Raw genomic sequence first — 23685 nt, 5'->3', positions numbered from 1 at the left:
AGGCTGTCAGCCACATGCAGGGGTCGGGAAGGGTTTTTTTAATCTCCTTCCTCTGAAGAATCAGGGATGGCCACAGCTGGAGAGGAGACACTTGAAGGGGAGGGCCAGGGCTTAGAAGTGGCACTGAGCATTCTCTTTCCCAGCTTGGCCGGATAGTTCTTGTTCACATGCTCAGGGTCTAACTGAGCACAGTATGTGGGGTTGGACAGACATTTTTCTCCAGGTCTGACTGGCTTTTCGCCTTCCTTTGCAGCAGGTGGGTGTGGGTCACTGGCCAGGAATATCTGGGTATAGCTCACGTAATCATTTCCATGTCACTCCAGCTCTGATGCACCTCACTCCCCCCTGTTCTCTGCCTGTGGCACATCATAGTTTATGCTCCTATGGGCTGACATATCTTGGCCTCATTTTTGTTGCTGGGTTGTGTGGGGGTGCTGGGTGCTATTAGAGGTCCATGAAATACCAGAGTTCAGCCTAACGGATCTGGTGGTGCCTTCTGACCTTAGACTCCACGACAGCAGTGCAAACACTATTTGCACCAGTAAAGCACCATCTGCACCAATATGACTTAACCCAGAATCAATTGTGCACCAGCACGAGTCAGATCTATAACCAGGGGTTTGCACTGCTGTAGACTAGACCTAAGTCAGCCTTGGGAGGAAAAAAAAAATCAAAGTAAGATGCTAAGAGGCTGCTATTATACATGGACTTCACCACAAAAATCTTAAACAGCTGTAGCATAAGGAAACTGAACCCCCCCGTGTGGTGCAAGGAGCCAATGCTCCCTCCCGCAGTACACCCGGCACAGCAGCTAGCGTACTTCTGGAATCGCCGGAAGTGGCACTAAGCTGCGGGACTTCTGTCCATCCCCGGGAAGCCGACACTATCTCCATTTTCACTTGAGGTAAGTAGTGGGGCTTCTTGGGGATGGGAGGGTAATGGGGGCGGGGCAGACAGGACGCCTCGCGAGCGACTGGTTGAGGCCTCGCGATCGACCAGTAGATTGCGATCGACCTGTTGGTGACCCCGGCTTTACAGCAATAAGACTGAGGAATGCATGTATTGCATCATACACACACTAGTAGGCAGACGACACACATTAAAATGGAGGCCAGGTTACAGAGACAGTGTGGTCCCATGGATAAAGCACAGGATTGGGATTTAAGAGCTCTAGGTTTTATTTATGACTCTGCTACTGGATGACTGTGAGGAAATCACTTTGCTGCTTTGTGCCTCAGCTTCCCCATCTGTATAATGGGTGGTGAGGATATAGATGTCCTTTGTGAAGTGCCTTAAGATCTACTGATGGAAAGTATTACATACGAGTTAATTATATACATTGCTGTATTAATATCTATTTAAGTTTATACAGTAATACTGAAGTGCCCAAGAGCTATGACGGGCACTTCAATTAATAAAATTCAGATTGTGTAAAATACATAATTGACTACTCATGAGGGACTGCCCCACTTGCCTTTAAAATGATCTGTTAAGCCTTTCAACAGTGTCAGTCAAACGTTCCCTCACCTAAACTGTGCTTGTATTCTGAAAAAGTTCTCTGAAGAGATAAAGGTAATGCAAAAAAGGAGGAAAAAAATTGGCCTTGATGTTGTTTTTTTGTTTCTTTAGAACCTTTGAAGGTGGCTTGAAAGGATTTCCATTCAGTTTCCTTGCCTGTGTTCCTTGGCTTCAACAAAAGCAAACAGGAAATTCAGATCTTCTCTACCCTAGAAAATTCAATTCTAACATCTCATGAGAATGAAAGCTGAACAACTGAATGGGGATGGGAGTTTGTGTCATGATGGTAAACATGCTGTTGGTTATACTGAATTCCAAATTACGAATAGAACCTTTGGAGAAAAGGAGTATAATTGTTAACAATAAGCCTTAAAGGATGAGCGCTGTGTGTGTTCATAGAGACATTCCAAAAACCTCCAGAAAAATCCTCCAGCCAAATTAGATAAGGTGTTTCTGGTTAAAAATACTTTAACTAAGAGAAAAAAAAATCTTGAACAATCCAACAGACCATCAGGCCTTTTTTTATCCCTCAAAAGAAGCCAAAAAGAGAGTAAGACAATTTAAAAAAAAAGTAGGTCCCCTTTAAATATGGGCTTTGGAAGAACAAAGCTAGGGAAAAAGTCTCAGGGGGTAGCCATGTTAGTCTGTAACTTTGTTAGTTCTCTACCTTAGAGACTAACATATATATATATATAAATATAAATAAATAACTAGGGGGCTGTGCCCCCGATCGCTACATTTACCAACCCCCGCTCTTGTGAGGGATAGACATCCCCAGCTCTCCCCACAGCTACCAGGGAGGGCTGGGCTGTGTCCATGACAGCCCAGGCCCCTTCTCCCTCCACTCCAGACACAGCCTCCTCCTGCAGCATTACTGAGGAAGGGAAAAGCATGCTGCAGCAGTGACACAGGGAGCCACATCTATTTTCAAGTAGGCTCTGCTGTCTGCAACACTGCCCAGAAATCCACAAAACTGCCCCCACCAGCAGGGCAGCTTTGGGGAACCTGTTCTCCTACCAAATCAGTCAGGCCTGGCTACTTACCGGCCAAGCTCAGCTTTGGCCTAATGCTTTGCATTTACCCAGCACCCCCCCTTCCCAGAGAAGGGCAATCAAGGAGAGTCAGGAATCCCCTCAGCCCTTGGGGCAGCATGTGGGACGTGCAGAGGCCAGACATAACCAGGGTAATGGCCGTCCCCACAGGGTGGATCAAAGAGCCTAGTTGGAGAGGCAGGCCACAGGGACAGCTTTTAAAGGGATCCGCCCGAGCCGTCCCATCGATTTATAGATATTGCTGCAATCCAGATGCCCAGCTTGGCCTCTGCGTGGTTAATGGATGGAGAGATGAGCCTAGGAAAAGAGCTGCAGGGCCAGGACAGACCAGGGACCACAGCGTTCTGATGCCCAGGATGGCAGCTCCCAGCTTCACCAGACCTTCCTTGCCATGCATTAAAGCAGCAAGGCAGGTAGAGGAGGGGGTGGGGAGAAGGGGAATTAATCCTTTGATTTCGGAGGTAAAATGCAAGTTATTTCCCTCTCCACCAAAGACCCGCTTTCCCCACAACGCAGCCGCCCATCCACAGTGTGACTCCCGCAGCCCCCGACAGGCTGCTATAGCTCAGTGGCATGGCCAGCATGGAATATTTGGGTGGGCGGGCAATTATGGGGGACTGGGAGGGATAGGGGCCTGCTTCCCCTGAACCCCCTGCAGCCGGCTTTGCAGAGATGACAGATGGCCCCTTTGGCCAGGGCGCACATCCGGCTCCAGCTCGCTTGCTTACCTGCCCTCCCCCCAGTGTCAGATGAGCCACTGGGCCAACCCGGAGTCCTGGAAAAATGGTTGCTCTTGTACGGCCTGCCTGGCGCTCCTGCTAGGGAGTGGGGTCAGGGCACGGGGGCGGGGGGGAGGGGAGGAAGGGTGCTCCGCTCAGCCCAGTGCTCCTGCCGAGGTTGGGTGGGTGGAGCAGAGCAAGTGCTGGGGCCATACCAGAGCGGAGGCTGGGAGTGCCCACCGCCCCCTCTGCCCACCCATGGCTGTACCCCTGCAACAGCCAGACAAAGGCGGTGCCCCCTTGCACCAGTGACCACTGTATGCTCCTCGGCATTGCCTCCTCACCCTGGGGCATCGAGCGCCAGCCGTGTCCGGCGCAGAGGTTGAGGAGGTGGTGGCAGGAGACTCTCCCTGTAACCACACTGCAGGGGGCTGCCGCTCTCAGCCCTCTCCTATCTACTTCCTCCTGGCCTGCAGCCATGGGCAGCAAGTTCCATAGGCCTGTGGTGTCCGGGCACCAGGAATATTCCTGGCCCAGGGCCTGGCTTCACTAAAGTTCAGAGCCGGGTCTCTCCCCAGCCCCACCTGCCACTTGTGGGTGATGTAAAATGGCCCCCTGCTGCCGCCAGCACTGGCAATCCATGGGGCTGCAGTGGCTTCCAACCACCTGCTCTGCTCAACAGCCAGCAGGTCCCTGTGGGGATGGGGTGCGGCGTGTGTGCCTACACGCTGCCCCTGTGCCAATGGGAAGCCGTGGGTATCGTATTTGCAGATACCTGGGAGCTGCTGCCAGAGGAGAGAGCCCCAGATAAGCACTGCACCCCACCCCCTTCACCCCTCCTTTCCCAGACCTTGCATCCCTTTCCCACCCCTTCCTGCCCCCAAACTCTATCCCAGAGCCTGCAGCTCTCACCCCCTTCTATATTCCCACCCACTGTCCCAGCCCAAAACCTGCACCCCAGACCCTCTCCTGCACCCAAACTTCCTCCCAGTGGGCAACTTCTCATCTTCTCTTGCACCCAAACTCCCTTCCAGAGCCTGCATCCCCTCTTGCACCCCAATCCCCTGCCCCAGCCCAGAACCTGCACCCAAACTCTACCACAGAGCCTTAGGCAGCTGGGCGGGGGAGATGGGGCGCAGAGGAGAAGGAATTTTAGGAGCAGGAGGAGTGTGGGCTCTGGGCATTCTGGGCACCACCAACATTTCTACATACCTGCCACCCCAGCCTGCAGCATGCTTAAAACCTCTCTCCTGCCCCCGGCCACTACCACAGCTACTCAGACCACACTGCGAGAAGATCCAGGATCGCAACTCTCCCTCAGCACCACCGGCCCCGGGGAACACGCCTCCTTCCCAGTCAATTTCCCAGCCTGCTGGGTTTCACCCAAAGAAGCAAGAGGCAGAATCTTATTCTGGGTGGTCTCCAGGGGCAGCCAGAAGAGACTGTTTTAGCCCCATTTCTCCTGCACTGCCCCTCCCCCACCACTTTTCTCCGGTCAGAGGTAAAAGTCTGTCCTCAGATGCTCTTGTGAGACCTTTTCTCACTATTTCCAACCCATCACCTTGATCAGTATTTAGCCAGAGAGGGTTGAGGGTGGGGACAGCATGGGGGAAACTAAACCCCCATTACAGAAACACAGCCAGCAAGAGCCTACCCTTTACCTCTTAACAGAGGGGCTGTGAAGGAGCTTTTCTGCCACGCCAGGGCAGGGAGGTCTCCACGCAGGAGGGGCCTACATGCCAAATGCTCTTGCACCAGCCTTATCTGAGAGCAGCCACATGCCACGCCAGTCTCATGCAAAAAAACCTTCAAAACCAGACTGCAAACGTGAAACCACTGAGCTGGAATGCCTATGCAAATTTGACACTGCCAGAGGCGGTCTGCAGAGAGACATGGTCTGCATGTCTCTCATTACAATAAGTCATTTCCCCTTCAGGTACTCTCACCTTCCTGTCGCTGTTGGAGGTGAGCCATGCCCATCCCGATTTAACTAGCAGGGATGTTACACTCCCCTCTCTGTAGCCCTGAGGAAATAAAGTGCAGCTCACAAAAGTTTATGCCCCAATAAATGTAGTAGTCGTAAGAAGTCACTGGACTCCTTGTTTTTTTATGATTCACAGTAATGCTCACTCATAATTACGCTGCCACGCGAGTATCAATAGCAGAACCGGGGTGTCTCATGCCTCCAAGAAAGCTCCTTGGGCAGGCAATGGGCAGCAAGTGGGTGTGACCCTTTTGCTTGGTGGGACAAGTTGCGGGTCCTGGGGACCTGGCACTGTGCAGGCAGAATTGGGAAGACTGCTGAAAATAAAATGAAGAGAAATGCTCTAGGGTAGGATCAGAGCAGACAAGCAAGAAGAGCTCTCTGCCCTGAGGCGATAGAGTCACAAACCCAGAGACTGTTGTCAGATGGTGTGGGAGGCCCTGGGTGCCTGTGGAGAGCCCAGCTGACTTGAGCAGCGCCTGTGTGGGTTCAGGGGCTGGTCCTTGTGGCTCCAGGCTGGGAAAGCAGCCCGCGGAGCATGTGACAGTCGGCGGGGCCCTGCGGCATGCATCAGTGTGGGTTTATAGTCATTCTTGCTCGGTTGCCTGGATTTTTAGTCCCCTCCTTCAGCTTGGCCCAGGCTCTCTCCTCCACTCCCTTCCCCTCATCCATTTACACCAGCTTCTCCTTTGCCTCTTCACCCAACCTCACCCTGTCAACTCAAGAGCTTCCCTCCCGTGCAGTCTGGCCCTGCCCTGGCCCTTGCTCCCAGCTGCACCACTCCCAGAGGCTGGGAGATACATGAGCATGCGCAGCCGGGACTTCATACCACTGCCTCGTGCCTGCACTTGATGGGGTGCAGCAGCCCACGCTGCGCTGGACTGAACCAGCAGAGGATTATATCCTACTCACTGTGAGGAAGGCGATGAACGACCAACAGACCAGGTTCCTCTTCATCTTTGAGAGTCAACGATTTGCAATGAGCCACGGAACAAACCTGCTGGGACAAGGAACAGGAGGGTCACCAGAGAGTCAGCCTTCCTCAACAGCTAATTCAGGATCCAGCAGGATGGAAACATCTCTCCGGACAAGCCTGGACTTACCTTCAGCCCACCCAAGCCTGCTGTTCTGTTTATCCCTGCAAATTACAGGGTAAGGATGTGAAATACGGGTTAATTTAATAGTCGAGTAACCTCATGAATTCGTATTGGTCAGTCGATTATTCTATAGTCTCTGGAGGATGGGGCCGACAGCTAATGCGCTCTGGCTTCACTCCCGAGAAGACCCCTGCCAGGTGGGAGCTGGTCCATGAGGGAAGCCAGTTTAAAAACCACCTCCCTTTGTGGAGTGGATGCCTGTCATCCTGTGCTGCTGCCTCTGATCAAGAGGCAGCAGTGCAGGGTGGCAGCAGCCCCTGTCTAGGGGCGGTCTGAGCTTCCGGACCCGGTGCAAGCCAGAACTAAGCAGGGCTGCCTGCCCACCCTAATATACTTTAAATGCAGAGCCGCAGGGGGGTAGGTCCCAGACCCATTGCGAGCCAGGACTAAGCTGGGCTGCTGGCCAGCCTGCTAAAAAATTTACTGGCAAGTGTGGGGCTGGGAGGCCTATAGCGTGTAGTCTATAGCATTAACCTATAAGCTTTTGCTTGTAGGTTAATCGACTGCACTTTTACATCCCTATTACAGGGAGCTGATAAGCAATCCTAGAAAGCTGGGAATCAGTTAAAGGAAATTCACCCTCCACCACCATACAGTCTTCTTCTGACTGTGCATGTCCCCTTGCCTCTGAGTCTGTGCCACACAGCAGAGCCTGACAGTGATATATAGCAGATGCAGCCTAAGTGGGAAAGGCACCAGTAGGCAGAACGACCCACCTCAATGGATCTGTGCCCACTTCCATCAGCAGCACCAGATTTACAAAAAAGGGTCCTATGTTTAAAACGTGCCTGGGTCACTACAGTCCCCCATTCCAATCAGCTCTTGTGTAACAGAAAACTTCCCCCTTCAAAGTTTCCCTGACAGGGAAAGAGAGAGACATGACAAGGGAAAAAGCTGTTTTGCTTGACATGCCTGGTTTTCCTAGGCAGTCTAGAAATCTCCCCTACAGAGTCTCCCTGCAGCTTTAGAAAGCCACATACTAACAGTTGCTTCTAGTCTCCAAAGCCAGCAGCAAGGACTTCCACTCTGATTGACACGTAGGGAGCTTGATGCACTTAAAGCGAGCCTGGTCTGAGAATGGCTTTAAAGAATGATGCATTGGACGTTAATTGTGTCTACGGTGCCTGCAATTAAATGCCTAGAGACCTGCACTCATTTAATATGATAGATTCAGTTGCTGGGGAATCCATCCATCACACTTTACATTACAAGGCATTATTTCATTGTTCGCCGAGCATCCTGGGACTGCCGGCTTCTGTATGGAGCTCTTTGGAGTGCCACAGGGATTTTAGGCTTAGAGCCAGGACCAAAAGGGTTGCAAGCTGGGGACAAAATCCAGATCACATTATTGGACAGTGCAGGGGACAGCACAGGCTACGACTATAGGGTGAACTTCTGGCCACATTCAAATAAATGGGAGTTTTGCCATTGACTTCAATCGGGCCAAGATTTCACCCCGAGATGTTCATGTATCTCGATGAGGTTTGCTTCCGAACACTGCGCACAGCTGACACTTTGCGACTGGAAGGGTGAGACCTCTCTGGTAGCCAATGCATTGTAAAGACACCCAAGTCAAGCCATTTCCTTTATTTCCCCTATAAACCGCACCCCAGAAAAGTGATTGTAATGTATATCAGTCCCATCTCAAGGCCCTAACTGCACTTTCTTGGTCCGTTAGAGGCGCGTGGCTTTAGAGCATTCGCTCAGCATGTGCTATTGTTCCCAGAAACTGCCCATCAGGCTTTCACTCCTCAATCCCTTTCTGAATTTGCAGGCAGGCTGGTTTTTGAGTCTCTAGCCTCTGCCACGGGGAAGACACAAGCTCTGTAAATAGAAGCCGTTAAAAAAGGGCTCGTGCATCTCTGGCTAGGGAGCGGGGCCTGGAACTGCCTCGTGGGCTGGCTCAAAGCCCTAGGAGGGCTGCATCTGGCCCATCGAGAGACTTTTGCCCACCCCTGGGCTAGAGGAAAGGCAGGAATATGACAAAGTCCTTGTGGAAGAGACTTGCTCACTGCCTACTACACCGGTTACAGGGATCTGACCATCTTCAAGACTCAGGATATAAAGAGAATCCTCAGTTGCATTGCAGTGCCTAGCTGTGGCATGTGCAATCAGGAGAACTGCAAACACAGGCCAAATCCATCCTGGGTGTCTCTCTGGCTCCAATAGGATTACACCCCCAAGGAGGGATTTGATCTAGTTTCACAGAAACATAGGACTGAAAGGCACCTTGAGAGGTCACCTAGTCCAGTCCTCTGCACTCATGGCAGGACCAAACATTGTCTAGACCGTCCTTGACAGGTGTTTGTCTAACCTGCTTTTAGAAATCTCCAATGATGGAGATTCCACATCCTCCATAGGCAATTTATTCCAGGGCTTATGGGAAATTTTTCCTAATGTCCAACCTAAACCTCCTTTGCTTCAATTTAAATCCATTGCTTCTTGTGCTAACCTCACTGGCCAAGGAGAATAATTTTTCTCCCTCTTCCTTGTAACACTCTGTTAGGTACTTGAAAACTGTTTAATCTGGAAGGGAAGACTGAGAGGGCCATAACAAACCTATTTTTTCCCCAACCTTCCCTCATATATCATGTTTTTTAGAACTTTAATCATTTTTGTTGCTTTTCTATGAATAGTCTCCAGTTTGTCCACATCTTTCCTGAAATGTGGTGCTCAGAACTGGACACAAAACTGCAGTTGAGGCCTAAACAGCGCAGAGCACAGCGGAAGAATTACTTCTTGTGTCTTGCTTACAATTACTTCTTGTGCTCCTGCTAATACATCCTAAAATTATATATATATATTTTTTTTGAGGTTCAGATAATTGAAGATCTCCTGGTCTCTCACCACACTTCCTATCTTTCCTTTGCAGTGAGCTAGTTTGCTCTCATGCCCTTAATAAAGTCTCTTTAAAAAAACCTGCCAGCTAGCTTGAACTGTTTTCCCCTTACACTTGCTTCCCATAGGATCTTACCTACCACCTTGCTGAGTTTGCTCGTCTGCCTTCTTGACAGCCATTATCTTTATTGTGCTGTTTTCCTTCCTACCTTTCCCTAGAATCATGAGGTCTAGGTAGGTGTCAGACCTAGATTTAAAGTGTCCTGTTTTTGCAGCTTTACATGAAGCCTGGAGCATTTCTTGAAACATTTTTTCCTGAGATTGAAAAGCATGAGGTCCTGGCAAATCTCATGACACAGAAAGCTGACTCTCTGCCTCCTAAACAGTAGTGCACTCAAGTGCGGGGATGTCCTGTCCATAGGACAGTTATGGGGAGCCACTTAGGTCTTGTGCTTTGGGGAAATCCCACAGTAGCTGCCTCAGCCATGGTATGGACTAGGGATGTTAAATATCGGTTAATTGAATAGTCGAGTTACCTCATGAATTCTTATTGGTTAGTCGACTATTCTATAGTCCCTGGGGGCAAGGCCAAGAGCCAGTGCGCTCCTCCCTCACTTCCAAGGAGCCTTCTGCCATTCTGCGCTGCTGCCTCTGTATCAGAGGCAGCAGTTCGGGGTGCCAGGTGTGAGCTGGTCCATGAGGGGAGCCACTCTAAAAACTAACTCCCCTTGCCAACTGGCTGCCTGTTGCCCTGTGCTGCTTCCGCCTGGACCTATCGCAAGCCAGGACTGAGCTGGGCTGCTGGCCAGCCTGCTAAAAAAATTACTGGCAAGGATTGGGAGGGGGGAAAATGCATGTACTCTTATAGGTTAATCAACTACACTATTACATCCCTAGTACGGACAGGCCCCAGGGTGGCTGGGATTGCTCCTCCCCCTTGGCCATGCATTACAGTGATAGAAGCCGGAGCAACCCAGCAGCCTGCTTAGCTCCACCCCACTGCACCACCCTCTCCTAGTCCACTGTGCTCCACTTCCTGCTGCCATGGAGAAGTAGGGCACAGTGGGCTGGGAGAGTGCAGGCTGCCTGGTCGCCATGGTGACCAGGTCCCTTCCTCTGCAAGTATCGGCCAGAGGTGCAGATCAGGTGAGGTTTGGCTGGGAAAGAGACACGGGGCGGGGGCGGGGCAAGAGGTCTAACTGAGGTGGAAGCCAATCAGGCTTTGTCTACACTTCTAACATCAGAGCGCAGCTGCGGCAGTGCTCCCTAGTGAAAGTGTGGCCACAGCACGGGCGCTGTGCAGCCCACCTCCCCGACGAGGGAAGTACAATAAAACTCCATTGGTCCGGCATCCAATGCTCTGGCACTCCTGATGGTCCGGCACCATCGGGAACCCGGAAGTGCTCTGGCTGCTGGACAATTGGAGCTGCTCTGCGCCCGGCTTCCCCGATTCAGTCGCTGCTGAAACTGACCAGCAGCTGAATCGGGGACGCCTGGGACAGAGCAGCCGGGGTGCTGCTGGGTTGGTCCTGCAGCGCCGAGGAGCGGTGCTACAGGACCAACCCGGCAGCACCCCAGCTGCTCTGCCGCAGGCGTCCCCGATTCAGCCGCTGCTGAAACTGACCAGCAGCAGCTGAATTGGGACACCTGGGGCACAGCTGGACTATCAGAAGGGGGGGCTATGAGGGTCTGGGGTGGCATCCCTCCCCACCCCACCCCGACCCCTCATAGCCCCCCTTCTGATAGTCCAGCATATTTGATAATCTGGCACCCCCTGGGTCCTAAAGGTGCCAGATTATCAGAAGTTTACTGTAGCTAACAGCACGGGGAGCCCGTTCACACTGGCGCTTTACTTGCTGCGCTCAGGGTGGGAGCATGTATGTAATGTGTTCATGCCCCCGAACCAGAAAGCTGCAGTGCAATCAAGTGGCCGTGCAGACTTGGAGAAGAGGGCAAGAGCCCTGAGCTTTGGATGCCTCCTCCTTCCTGCTGAACTTTGCTGGAAGTTCCTGGTGCCTGTGCTAACGAGATCTGCCTTATGCTGTGTCACTGTCAGCTAACAAACCCTTATGTTTTAAGCTGGCTGAGTCTCCCGCTGACTGCAGAGGTGGTGCATGGCCCTCTGGGTGAACAGGGGGTGCCGTATGCGGCAAGGTCAGATTCCGGAAGCACCAAAGTTGAGCAGACTTCTCCATATGGGTGGCGAGTAATGTAGGCAAGGGAAGGCATTGCTTCCCCAAAATTGCCTACGCAGCCCAGCCGCCCAGGAGAAGCTGGGCCACGCTGTGTGGCAGTCCGGCTCCTGGGAGAGGCTGGGGCCATACCAGGTGGCAGCCCTGGGCCTCAGCTGGGATTGGGTGGGGCTTGGTTAGGGGATAGAGGGAAAGCTTGTGAAGGGGCAAGGTCTTGGGGAAGGAGTGTGGCTTTGGGTGGAACAGGCAGGACTTCAGCTGCTTCCCCAACTGGGCCTTCACCCGCCATGCAGGTGTAACCCACTCACCTAGTGTAGTTCACTGTCCCATGTAGTAGCACTTAAACCACTTACAGCGAGAGACAAGAGCACGGGCGCTCTACAGCCTAAGTTGAAAGCTAGCCAGCTTTATAACTCAAGTTGTAGAGGTTCCTACACTAAGCTCCAAAGGTCCCAGCTTCAAACCTGCCCAGGGGCAGTTTACACAGGCTTCTCACCCTGGTGAAAACATGGCCTGAGAGCAGTTGCAGAGTCCCAGGCTCTGGAACACCTAGGCACACAGATGTGTTACTAAAAGTCAGGCAGCACAGCCACTACTTGTCAGCCCTTGTGCCGACAAAATTCTTCCACCCCCAATGCACAGCATTCATGTTGTCGGCAACAAGCTGTTCATAGAAGTTTTGCCACGGCAAATGTCACTCTCTTTCAGGTGGGGGGGAGGAGAGGGTAAGAAGGGTTAAGCACCTCTGAACAGCAAAGGTTGTGTTGTTCAATTGCCAATGTAGACATATCTGTAAAGCAGAGGGGTGTGAAATGACCCAAAAGAAAGAGAAAAGGGTTTTTGACTGGAAGAAAACCCACAAATAAGTTTCCATCAGATTCACCTCAATCTACTGCTGAGTAAAGTTTAGTGAGAGCACCTCAAAATGCTCCATGCATCTGAACTCCACAGTTAAGCACAAAAGAGCTGTTTTTATTGATGGAAATGTAAATCTAGAAAATAGCATTTCTCCTTGCAGGTCCTTGGCTCTTGGTTCTAGACCCAGAACTGTACACAGTCAGGTCCTATTCATGGGGGGGTGAGGGAATAAAATTTTTCCTAACTGGCCACAGAACTCTTTGGTTATTTAACTAAAAATCGAAGCCAGGAGTTGGACATGTCAGTTTAAGAACGATCTACGAAAAAAAGAGGTTTTTCCATTAAAACTGAAAAACAAATATGAAAGTGAATTTTCACTGTAAGCAGGAAAAATAGTTTCCTCCCATGATGAAAAACTGAAGAAAAAAATCATTCCAAAAAGAAAATGTTTGTAATAAGTTTTTATTTTGGCTACAAGGTTATTTCTCCATCAACAAGAAATTGTTTTATTAAAAAAATTTTTTTTTAAAAAAATGGCCACCTCAAAAAAATCCTTCCTCTATATTGCTACAGCACCATCCCCCACAGAATCTTTAAGAGGAGGACGGATACCCCACGAGATTGTGGAATTTGGCTTCTGAATAGCTTGGTTTACACTCCAATGGCAGACAAGGAACGCAAGAGCCAAACAGTCATTTAAAGCTGAATAATCAATGATCCAAAGGTTCACACCCATGTAACATCCGCTAAAGTGCACGCATTTGGCTGAAGGCAGAATTTGGCTTTAAGTGGGTTATCCGGGTTCATAGCAGGAGTCATACATGTGTGTATAAGAAGCACCTGGGGAGCACCGGCAAAGGAATGAGTCCATTCCTGCAAAGAACTATTACCAGCCATTGCCAACGGCAAGGTACCCAACCCACCTGTGCCATTCAGCACCTGCCCCCACTAGAAAAAAAAAAGAAAAGGTTTAAAGCAGTTTTACTTGGAGAGGAAACTAAAGTTCACATCTCTTTGGACTCCAGCTCAAAAGGCTCCCAGCTTGCAAGCAGATCCATCGACTCCCGGGGGCCTGAAAGGATCGTTGTGATCATCTGGCTGACTTCCTCTCTAACACAGGCCACTGAACTCATCTCTAACTCCCCCCACAAAGCGCCCCCCCCCCCCTCCTGCTAGCAGCACAGACTCAACTTGGGAGCTATGAGCTGGGTTCTGCTGAAGCTATGTGAGTGGCTGGGGGTGAGATCGCACACATGCTTCCAGAGCCTGGAGGAAATGCCTAAGTCGTTTCCCATACATCTTCTACAAACCCATGCTGGGAAAGCAATCGCACTGCCTCTCTGCTCAGCGTCAGGGCAGCAGTCGCACTTTCCCAGACGGTTAGAGTCACTTGGACTCTGACTTCTTGCTTAAAAGCTCAGCATCTGCTACTGGCTCCAGAAACTCTGCCTGGCAGGTTCATTGTAGCATGTTAGGGCTGAAAGAGTCATCTAGGCCAACCAGTGGGCCCCCAACGGCTTCCACAGGTTCCTGGGCAAAGTGTGCGGGGGACCCAGCTCCACAGGGCCTCAGGTAGAAGGGGTAGGGTTAGGGACAACCAGCCCTCAGGAAGCTTGCTTTATGTACACCAGAACCCAGCAGTACAGCTGTGCCACTGTAAGAGTGGGAGGCGAAAGCCATTGCCTCTACAGAAGTAGAACAGTCCTATTGCATTCAGACTATTCCCTTCACGCCCTGTGGAGCGGTGGTGCCAACTCTCATGATTTTATGGTGCGTCTCACAATATTTGGTGCTGATCTGTAAGTCCCAGATCCTGGAGTTGGGTATTTAAATTTCAATCTCTTTATTATTAACCTCCCCCCCCCCCACACACACACACCTGAAAATGTGACCCAAGTGTACCCTAATGTGGCCACGATGCAAAGAAAGTTTTGGGGGGGTTTTAACCCATAATTGGAAGCCCTAATTGGAACCACCTGTCTCCACTGAGGATGTATGGGTGAGAACAGCCTCCAGCGGCCCCATTCTGTTGGCTTGGCAAGACTAATGAATGGCAGAAACTCATTTTTATCCCTGAGCTCAGCAAATCTGACACTGAAGCAGGAAGCCGATCTGCTGACTAAACAGGAGCCACTGGTCCATGGCCTTTTATTAGAGGATCCTAGTTCCCCAGATGCTAATTCTGTACTACTCAGCAGCTGCAACAGGCTGGGGGGAGATGTATGTGCATGGCACTGCCTCAGTCATTTCCCTATGGGGCCGTGGAATGTGATGTATAGCACTGAAGGGAATGCAATCCCAGGCACAGCACTTTCAGTCTGTCCCCTAGGAAAGTCTGAACTGTCCATAGGCTGCAGCTGAGCACAGGTCTTACTGCTAATGAGCCCAGACCAGCCTGTTCCCAGCCAGCTGGATTTATTACCAAAAGTGACTTGTGTGTAGCATTAACACCCTTCACACCTGCAGCACCTTTCACCCTCCCTCCCCCCCAAGGATTAAAGCACCACAAACACTCCTGAAAGAAATGCATCAGCCCTTGGAGAAACTGAGGCACACCCATCTTAACTTTATTGTCCCAAAGGGCAGAGAGCTAGTGGCCTGGCCTGAACACACATGGCTTCATCTTCACTGCCCCCAAACAGTTTGCATAACTCACTAGAGCAGGTGAGTTTTCTCTCAGTCTTACCCAGGCTGCAGACACGGCAGGGGAAGGGAGGGGAGAGCAGTTGCCCCAATGTATGGCAAATCAAAGGTGCCGGGGCTTGCTGCCACCTAGAGTAATGCACTTGCGCTGCACACTTCAGATGGCTCTGAGGACTGGGGTGGGGAGGGGAAAAACGGGGACACCATGTTCTAGGAGGCATGGAAGACTGGCTGCCCTGCCCCTTCTGCCCAAGGGCCCACCCATTTTGGGGCAGAGTTCCCCCCCACCCCACCCAGGGGCCTGCGCAGGCTGTCAGTATCCCCAGGCCTTACCCATGGTCTACACTTAAGTGAGGCTGACAGCCTCAGTATGGGGGCAGGGACTCACACCCTGAGCACGACACCCCCAGTGTAGACAAAGCTACTATTGACACATTGATCAGCTGTTTGAGATCAGCTGTATGGCAGGCTGATCCTTTAAAATGCCACCTCTGCACCTTTCAAAGGGGGCAGCACCACTGTGTAGCACTGCCACTCTGAAGTACCCCCTTCCCCCGCTTTGCTGCCTCTCTCCGATAAGAAAATGTTTATCGGATAGTCGACTAGTCTTTTACATCCTTACTGCAGATGTAACCCTAGTGGTGACAAAGCGCCGGTAGTCCTTAACGGTGATGGAGGTAGGTGAGGCAACCACAGCAGAAGGGGATGCCGCTGTCCTCACCTCATTGCATGGTGGTAAAAGCTCTTGCCACTTAGCTCACTGTGAAATCCTAGTGCAGACAATTAGAATGTGCTCTTATAAGATAGAGACTTTGTGATAGGGAAGGTAGAGCCCAAGGAAAGGCAGTTTTCCCTTTAACTCCTGTTAGCAAGCAGGATTTTAAACATTGTTTAAATGCCCATTGGAGACAGGGTTAGTTAGCACCTTGAGTGGAACACAACCTTTGAAAGTGCCAAGCAGGGTTTAAGAGTCATTTGGTGACTTCAGCAATCTAGGGCAGGGCAGGATTCCTGGGTTCTATTCCTGGCTCAAACCCCCAGGCAATGCAGCCTCCAGGGTCAGATTGCTGCTTGTTTAGGGAAGTTGTGTGTTCTCACCTTTCACAGGCACAGCAGTTTCCACTCAGCCTGTCCTGCTGCCCCTTTGAACGCTGTCCCAGAGAGACGCGCGCCAATAGAAGCAACACCCTGTGGCTAGGACAGCCCTGGCTCACTCTGTGGTGCCCTCTGTGCTGTCCTACAGACAGCCACTTTCAAGGCTGGCTGCGTGCAAGCCAGCAGGCTCCCTTGCCCCCCATCTACTGGAGAGCCAATCCTTGCATTTTATAGGAGGATAGCAGTAAAAACACTCAAACACCCACTTCCACTCTCCCCCTAGCAATGTTGGTTCAGGTCTTGCTCCTGCTGGGGGGGTCACACACCAGAGAGTCTAGCCTCACTGAAGGGGGAAAAAAAAGCGCTCTAAACTCCCCCCACTCACCCCATATCTATTTTTGGCCCTGTGGCTCCCTCAAGGAAGCCTTGGCTAAAGTTAGCTGCTCATGAGGTCATGGAGTGTCTATAATTAGGCCTCCATATGGCAAGAACCTCTTTCAACAGAACCTCTCTCAGGAAAGAAGTGGCAGGTATGGGCAGTCCCAGCTCAAAAGGAAAGATTAGTTGCAACCTCAGCCCAGCTCCTTCTGCAGAAGGGCAGAAAAGCATGGGACTTTTGGAGAGGATTTAAGGAAGACAAGGAAATTCTCACTGCAGATGGAGTCAAGACTCCTGGGTTCTACCACTGACCCTGATGTGCAGTCTTGGATCGGCCAGCTCAGGGCCTTGTGCCTCAGTTTCCGCACCTGTAAAATGGGGATAGTGATGCTTCCCTGACTCATCATAGCCATGTTGTGAGGAGTAGTGCTTGCAGGGTACTGGGCAATGCTCTGATGAAAGCTGCTAGGAACCAGCAGGCAATCATTTGCACCAGTTTAATTCCAGCAGTGCAAAACCCTATGAGAGCATAGATCGCTAGAGCCCTGCAAATCCAGGGATATCTGCGGATGTGAACACAAATATCAATGGCTCAATTTTGTATCCGTGCAGGGCTCTCCAGCTTGCCCAAGACTCTTCCTAGCAGACAAACTGAACTCAATAAACCCAGATTTAGACCAAATTTAGAGCATGCACAGTCTTCTGCACCCGTTCACTCGTGCAGTAAAGCCTATGCAACTCTCTCACATAGCAAAGCCCTGAAGCGAGCAGCTGTCAACATTAAGGCTTCCATGAAAAGGTTCAGCACATTTAGTTACTAGATCTATAGCAGTGGGTTTAAATCTTTCATTTTCAGACCCCTAAACATCTTCAAACGGAGGAGTAGGCTCCTTTGGAAATCTTAGACATGGTCTGTGGACCGGCAGGGTCCGAGGGCCACAGACTGAAAGTCACAGATCTGCAGAAACCACTTCCCTTTTAAGGATAAATCTGTCCAAAGTTCTTAATTAATCCAGTACTTGTTTGGAAACTTTATCCATTCCCCTCATCTTCTTTGGAGCAATCAAGTTTCCTTTGTGAGGCAGTCGTGTGTCATACTCATCTCATTCCCATGGCTCTAATTAAATGTAATTAACAGTACATCACTAAAGCCTGACTGAAACAGCAATTCTCAGTATCACAGCAGAAACCTGGTTTAAAAAAAACCAAACAGCATTATGGAATAATGGTGCTACTTTAGATTCATAATTCACTTTCAGTCAATAGTTTCCCAAGGCACTTTACACTTTGGCAAATTCAGTCTGCCAGAGTGAGAACAATTCCTCTTAGGTGTCATGTTGCTTTGTACTCGCACTGAAGTTAGGGAAATCAATCCACCACTGAAATACAGCCACCTCTGGAGTGAGATGTGGCAGTCATGATGCCCAGAATCCCATAGTGCTGAACAGCTTCTCCAAAAGGACCTAAAAGGAGGGGGATTTATCAGCGGTATCGGTTTTAGTGTCCAAAATACTTGAGTGAGCATAAGAACCAAAGACTCATCTAGCCCAGTATCCTGTTCTCTGATAGTGGCCAATGCCAGGTGCCTCAGAAGGAGTGAGCAGAAAAGGTAATCATCGAACGATCCATCCCATCAAATGATCCATCCCATCACCCATTCCCAGCTTCTGACAGAGGCGAGGGACACCATGGCTAGCAGGTCCATCAATGGCTCTCTCCCGTGAATTTGCCTAGTTCTGTTTTGAACCCCATTATAGTCTTGGCCTTCACAACACTCTCTGGCAAGGAGTTCCACAGATTGACTGCGTTGTATGAAGTGCTTCCTTTTGTATTAAACCTGCGGCCCAGTAATTTCATGTGATGACCCTTAGTTCTTGTGGTATGAGAAGAAGTAAATAATTTTCTATTCACTGTCTCCAGACCAATCATGATTTTATAGACCTCTATCATAGCCCCCCTTAGTCATCTTTTTTTAATCCAAGCTGAAGAGTCCCAGTCTTGTTAATCTTTCTTCATATAGCAGCCATTCCATACCCCTAAAATAATTCTGACATTTTCTGAATTTCCCAATGCCAAGATTTTTTGTTTGAAATGAGGCAACCACATCTGCATGCAATATTCAATATGTGGGCATACCATGGATTTATACAGAGGCAATAAGATATTCTCTATCCCTTTCTTAATGATTCCCAACATAGTTAGGTTTTCTGGCCATCTTCCAAATTCAAAATCAGTGAAACATAATTACTGGAGAGAGATCGATCAGTACATTCTTAGACCACCACAGTAGCCTTGTTAAGGAAAAAGGAACTTCAGACGTACTTTTGCGCAAAAAAGCCCCGATTGCCATTTACACGATGGGGCTTTTTTGCGCAAAACAAATCTGGGCTGTCTACGCTGGCCCTTTTGCGCAAAAGCTTTGCACAAAAGGACTTTTGCCCGAATGGGAGCAGCATAGTATTTCCGCAAGAAGCACTGATTTCTTACAGTAGGAAGTCAGTGTTCTTGAGGAAATTCAAGCGGCCAGTGTAGACAGCTGGCAAGTTTTTCCGCAAAACTTGACACAGCCCTTGTGTTTAAAAGGAGGATACTGGAGGGTCAGGACTCCTGGGTTCTAACTCTGCCATCAGCTCATTGCATGACCTCAATTGACTTGTTAGGGTCAGGAGGCTTACTTTGAGGATTAAAAATGGTAGTTATTAGCGGAGACAGCAGTTCTCTTTTGTAGGAGATTTCATTCTTTGTTACCATAGACTCTAGAGCAGGGCTACTCAACTTTGGAAGCTCTGGGGGCCACGATGATACTCACAGCACATGCTGAGAGTCGCAACTTAAGTGTGGTTGCATGTACATGCAAATATATATGCAAACAGCTTTTCACACAATGCTCTGGCACTCCTGGCATCTCCTCCCTGCACACGTCTGTTCCAGCCAGCCCAACTGCCTGCATCTGTCAATATGCACCCTGCCTGGGAGATGCCTCACCATTGTAGAGTGTGTTCCCAGCGGAGGCCATGTTTAAAGGACTCCACCCACGGGCCATGCGTTGTGCATGTAAACCCAAACTGTACCACGGGCCACAAACCAACAGGCCACGGGCTGCATGTGGCTCATGGGCCACGTGTTGAGTAGCCCTGTGAGAGACAGAGAGACTCTCCCATGTAGATTGCACACCTCACAGGAGACAACCATTGCTCCCAAGTGTCTGTCTTGCTTTTTTCATACTAAATGGACAACAGGGAAAGCAGAAGCACAGAGGTGCCCAAAGTCATCCAACAGCTCAGTGGCACAGAATCCAGATTTCCACCTCATATCACTTTGTTTAGTATCAGGAAGAAGGAAATAGCCCAAGATGTTTAACACCTTGGCTAATCCAAGTAGAAATCTGCACACATCCTCATTACTTCAAGGGAGCTGGTGGGAAAGATACGCCCACCAATTTATACAAAGAGTTAAAACATCCTCCCATGTGAATTTACTTGCTGAACTACAGACTGTAAGTGACTCCGAAGATCAGTGACATCTGGGAACTCCTGATTTGTGAAAGGGAGTTTTAAGTTTCCCCCCTTTTTGATTACTCAAACTTCCTCCTCAGAATTCATAGTGAGCTGGGTGTCCTCCTTCCTACTCCAGTGACTAGATAACTTCCTTTACAGAATGACTCAGCCTCATTCACTTGTCTTCTATTAAATAATTAAGAAATTATGTCAAGCACTGATGTGACCTCATCTGGAATGCTGCATGCAATCCCAGTCTCCCATGTTTCAGAAAGATGAATTCGAACTGGAACAGGTACAGAGTAAGGATGTAAAATCCTAATTAATCAGTTAATGGGTTAAATGTTTAACCAGTTAACTGATTAAGTGTGATCCTGAGCAACTACAAGGTGGTATTTCCCATGTATTTGACCGGTGGGTCTTGCCCACATGCTCGAAGTCAACTGATCTAAGGGGTAATTCTTTCCCCAACACCACAGACTGGCAAAGACCCTGAGGATGTTTTGCCTTAAACTGAAGCATGGGGGGGCGGGGTTGCTTGTTGGTTTGAAGTAGCGTCAATGATCAGAGGAGTGGGTGGAGAAGGTTCTGTGGCCTGCGAGGTGAGAGATGTCAGACAAGATGACTGTGATGGTCCCTTCTGGCGTTAAAGTTTAGAATAAATATGAAATTTCCAAGTTGTACACTTACCTCCTATGTGCAGCCTTATTGTCACTCATACCTTCTTCCCTCCCCCCAAAATACCCACCTATAGCATGGCCCTCTGAGGCAGGGGCATGTGGAACTTGTGTTCGTCCAACACCCATTGGAGTGGGTATGTCTACACTACAGAGCTTTCGGAAAAAACAGCAGTTTAAAAATAAACACAAACAAAAACTTCAATCGCGTTTTCGAAAGAAAATCAAAAGAACAGGGATTTTTCCAGCATTGCTAATCCTCCTTCTATGAGGAAGAAGCCTTTTTCCGAAAGAGCTCTTTTGGAAAAAGGTGTGTGTGGATGGGGACAGGGAGTTTTCAGAAGAGGGAAAAAAGCACAGGTGCCCTGGTGGCTACTCTGTCCATAATAATCACAGCTTACATGCAAGAGAGCATCCATTCAGTGAGGACACTATCTTTCGAAAAAGCAACTTTCACAGTGTGGACACTTTCGGAAGATCTCTTCCAGAAAAGCAGCTTCCGTAAGAAGCCTGCAGTCTAGACATAGCCCCAGTACATGGGGTCCTATTATGGGGCCTTTGGGAGCTGCTGTGACAAAAGCAACAGCAGTTCCATGATGGAGTTTAGGCTGCTGTCTGCATCTTTCAAGTCTGGGTGTCTAGAGTCAGACAACTAAAGCTAGAAAGAAGGATCAAAATAAAATTAGATTAAAAAAAGCTGTTTCCCCACGGTGCTGAGAACACCAGGGTAGAAGCCATAATCCCACCAGTTTGTACCTAGGGTTGCCAGGTGTCTGGTTTTGAACTGGACAGTCCAGTATTTGAGCTTTGGTTCGGGAAACAAATGGAGAAAAAAAAATAGAAGATACCGGACATTTATATTTTCCTCAAATAAGATGCAATGTAGATTGTGATGTCCTGTCAAGTGTGTCCGGTATTTTTGTTGAAACCATCTGGCAACCCTACTTGCACCTAATTCCCCTCCCATACATTTCAGAAATTTGGTCTGTGTCCCCGGCCTAGTCTTAAAGGCATGGAGCCAGTGCCGTGTGATGTGCTGCTGAGGGTAGCAGGCAGTCCTGTGAGTTCCCTCCCTATCAGTTTTACCATTAAACCCTCCAGCGCTTCCCCCTAAATAGCACCTAACACAGCAGAGGAAGGCAGCTTAGTATGACCACAAGCTTGGGAAGGTAGAGACATCTTGTGCTTCTACAACTGTGAGTTGTGTTCTATTAAAAGGCAGCCTTACCTTCAGAGAAAGTGCAGGGCAAGACGCAAGACCTCAAACCACAGTTTTGCTCATTTGAGGTTGGAGTAGAAAATGGCTCAAATGCAGCAGGATTTCCAGGGGTAAAAGCCAAAGGATAAAAATTTGCATTTAGGGGGGAGAAAGGTGTGAGGGAAATTATGCTCTCTCCAGGAACACAAAACATAACAGGGTTGCAATGAGTTTTTGTACAAATCAGCAGCACCCACATTGGATGCAACCCCAGGTCACATTCCATCTGCTCTGGATGAAATCCTGGCCCTGCTGAAGTCACTGGGAATTTTGCAATTGGACTTTAATGGGACTAGGAATTCTCCCTGGGTTGGTGACCCGTGTTTACATAAAGCACAGAACAAAGGCACAAGAGGTCTCCATGACTGGAGAAAGCAATCTGTCAGACTGGGAGGATTCCCTCCCAGTAGCTCATCATTGTTCCCAACAGCCCTACAAGTGGCTCCTTTGTTTCCCTGGCTGTGGGCCTTGAATAGCCATTGAAAGCCCTTTCATTGACCAGCTGGCTTAAAGCCAGCATGTGAAGGTGGAGCCACTGGCCTCTTCTCCTGTGGCTATAGGCGTTGGTGCGACATGAGTGGCAGGCAGCCCAGAGAACACAGCAGCTGCCATGTGGGGCAAGATTTTAAAGAAGGGGTTTGTTGGGGGTTTAGGCCCACTCTGGAGAATTCAGAGGATCAGGACCATCCTATCGAATCTCATTGAGAATTCTCCCCTTGACCTGGAATGGTCCCAAAAAGCCGCAGGCAGGATAATGATGTGTTACATTCCATCAGGTCTCAGAGGGGCAGCCATGTTAGTCTGTAACTTCGCGGGCAGGGGAGGAGGGGGGAGATTAATAGTCTAAGGTGCCGCAAGACCAACAGAAAATGTAGATGGTAAGACGGTATCATGAGCTTTCGTGGGCACAACCCACTTCTTCAGATGACTGGAGCAAGGGGTCTGAAGAAGTGGGCTGTGACCACGAAAGCTTACGATTCCATCTACATGTTTTGTAAAGTCTCTGAAGTGCTGCAGGACCCTTTATTGTTTTTACATTTATTTGATCAGGTGTTAGGAGTGATTCCTATCTGCTGTTTTCTTTCCTTACATTCCATAGCACCGTCCACATGGGTCAGTCCCTTATATAGCATAAGCTTCCAAGGCATTCTGGCTGTTCTGGGAGAGAAACTGACACCACTCGGCGTGCAAGTTAGTGCTGGTGGAACATACGTATATATTGGGCTGAAAAAAAAACCCTAAACAAAAAACCCCCCATACACCACACGTACCTCTCCTCAGGCTGCTCGCCGCCAGTCACACTGTGGATCTGGAAGTAGGTTTGAGACCAAGCTCCAAGCCCCGAGGCGGCTGCTTCTTTGAGCGCTGCAGTTTGGAGCACTGCAGTTTTCAGAAGAACATCGGCAGTCCAGGAGACCACGTTGTGCTCTCCTGACAAGCAAGACTCAAACAATCCCCAGGGTCCTGGTTAAAAGTGCTGCTGTGCCCTTTCCTGGCGGGGGAAGCTGTTACATGGCTTCAATGGTCAGACAAAGAGGGAAACAGTTCCCCAGAATGCATCAGGGGAACACCTGCTAGGCATTCGCTGTGCCTTTCGCCTCAGCAAACTGCCATTGGAGAGAAACAATGTCTGAAATTCAACAGAACGAAGGTTGACTGTACAGGAACAAAGACTGACTGTACTATGCATTCAGCCCCTGCCATGGGGCCTGGCTTGTGTGGGTGTAAGTGGTGATCAGTACATACAGCTTTGCTATTAAGAAAAAAAATATCTGCATGTGTCTCATAAAAAGGGCCTCAGAGATGCTGGACTGAGAGA

The 23685-nt window shown here is 49.6% G+C and overlaps 1 protein-coding gene across 3 annotated transcripts in view; it reads right to left on the bottom strand.

Annotated features, from left to right (window-relative positions):
- The window catches only part of RELT (RELT TNF receptor), a 77037-nt gene that overhangs the window by 28571 nt on the left and 24781 nt on the right, over positions 1-23685 (bottom strand). The window contains exon 2 of one of the 3 annotated variants that reach the window (XM_075919558.1): positions 6186-6273. The exons of 1 other annotated variant lie outside the window; for it this stretch is intronic. In XM_075919558.1, coding sequence (XP_075775673.1) covers positions 6186-6230 — 45 coding nt within the window. In that variant the 5' untranslated portion in view covers positions 6231-6273. The remainder of the gene's footprint in view (positions 1-6185; positions 6274-23685) is intronic. One more of the 3 variants, XM_075919557.1, reaches the window with a different exon arrangement.

Source organism: Pelodiscus sinensis, chromosome 1 (genome assembly GCF_049634645.1).
Source record: "Pelodiscus sinensis isolate JC-2024 chromosome 1, ASM4963464v1, whole genome shotgun sequence".
Taxonomy (NCBI): domain Eukaryota; kingdom Metazoa; phylum Chordata; order Testudines; family Trionychidae; genus Pelodiscus; species Pelodiscus sinensis.
Note: the sequence above shows the minus strand (reverse complement) of the source record. Positions and strands in the feature narration are given on the sequence as shown.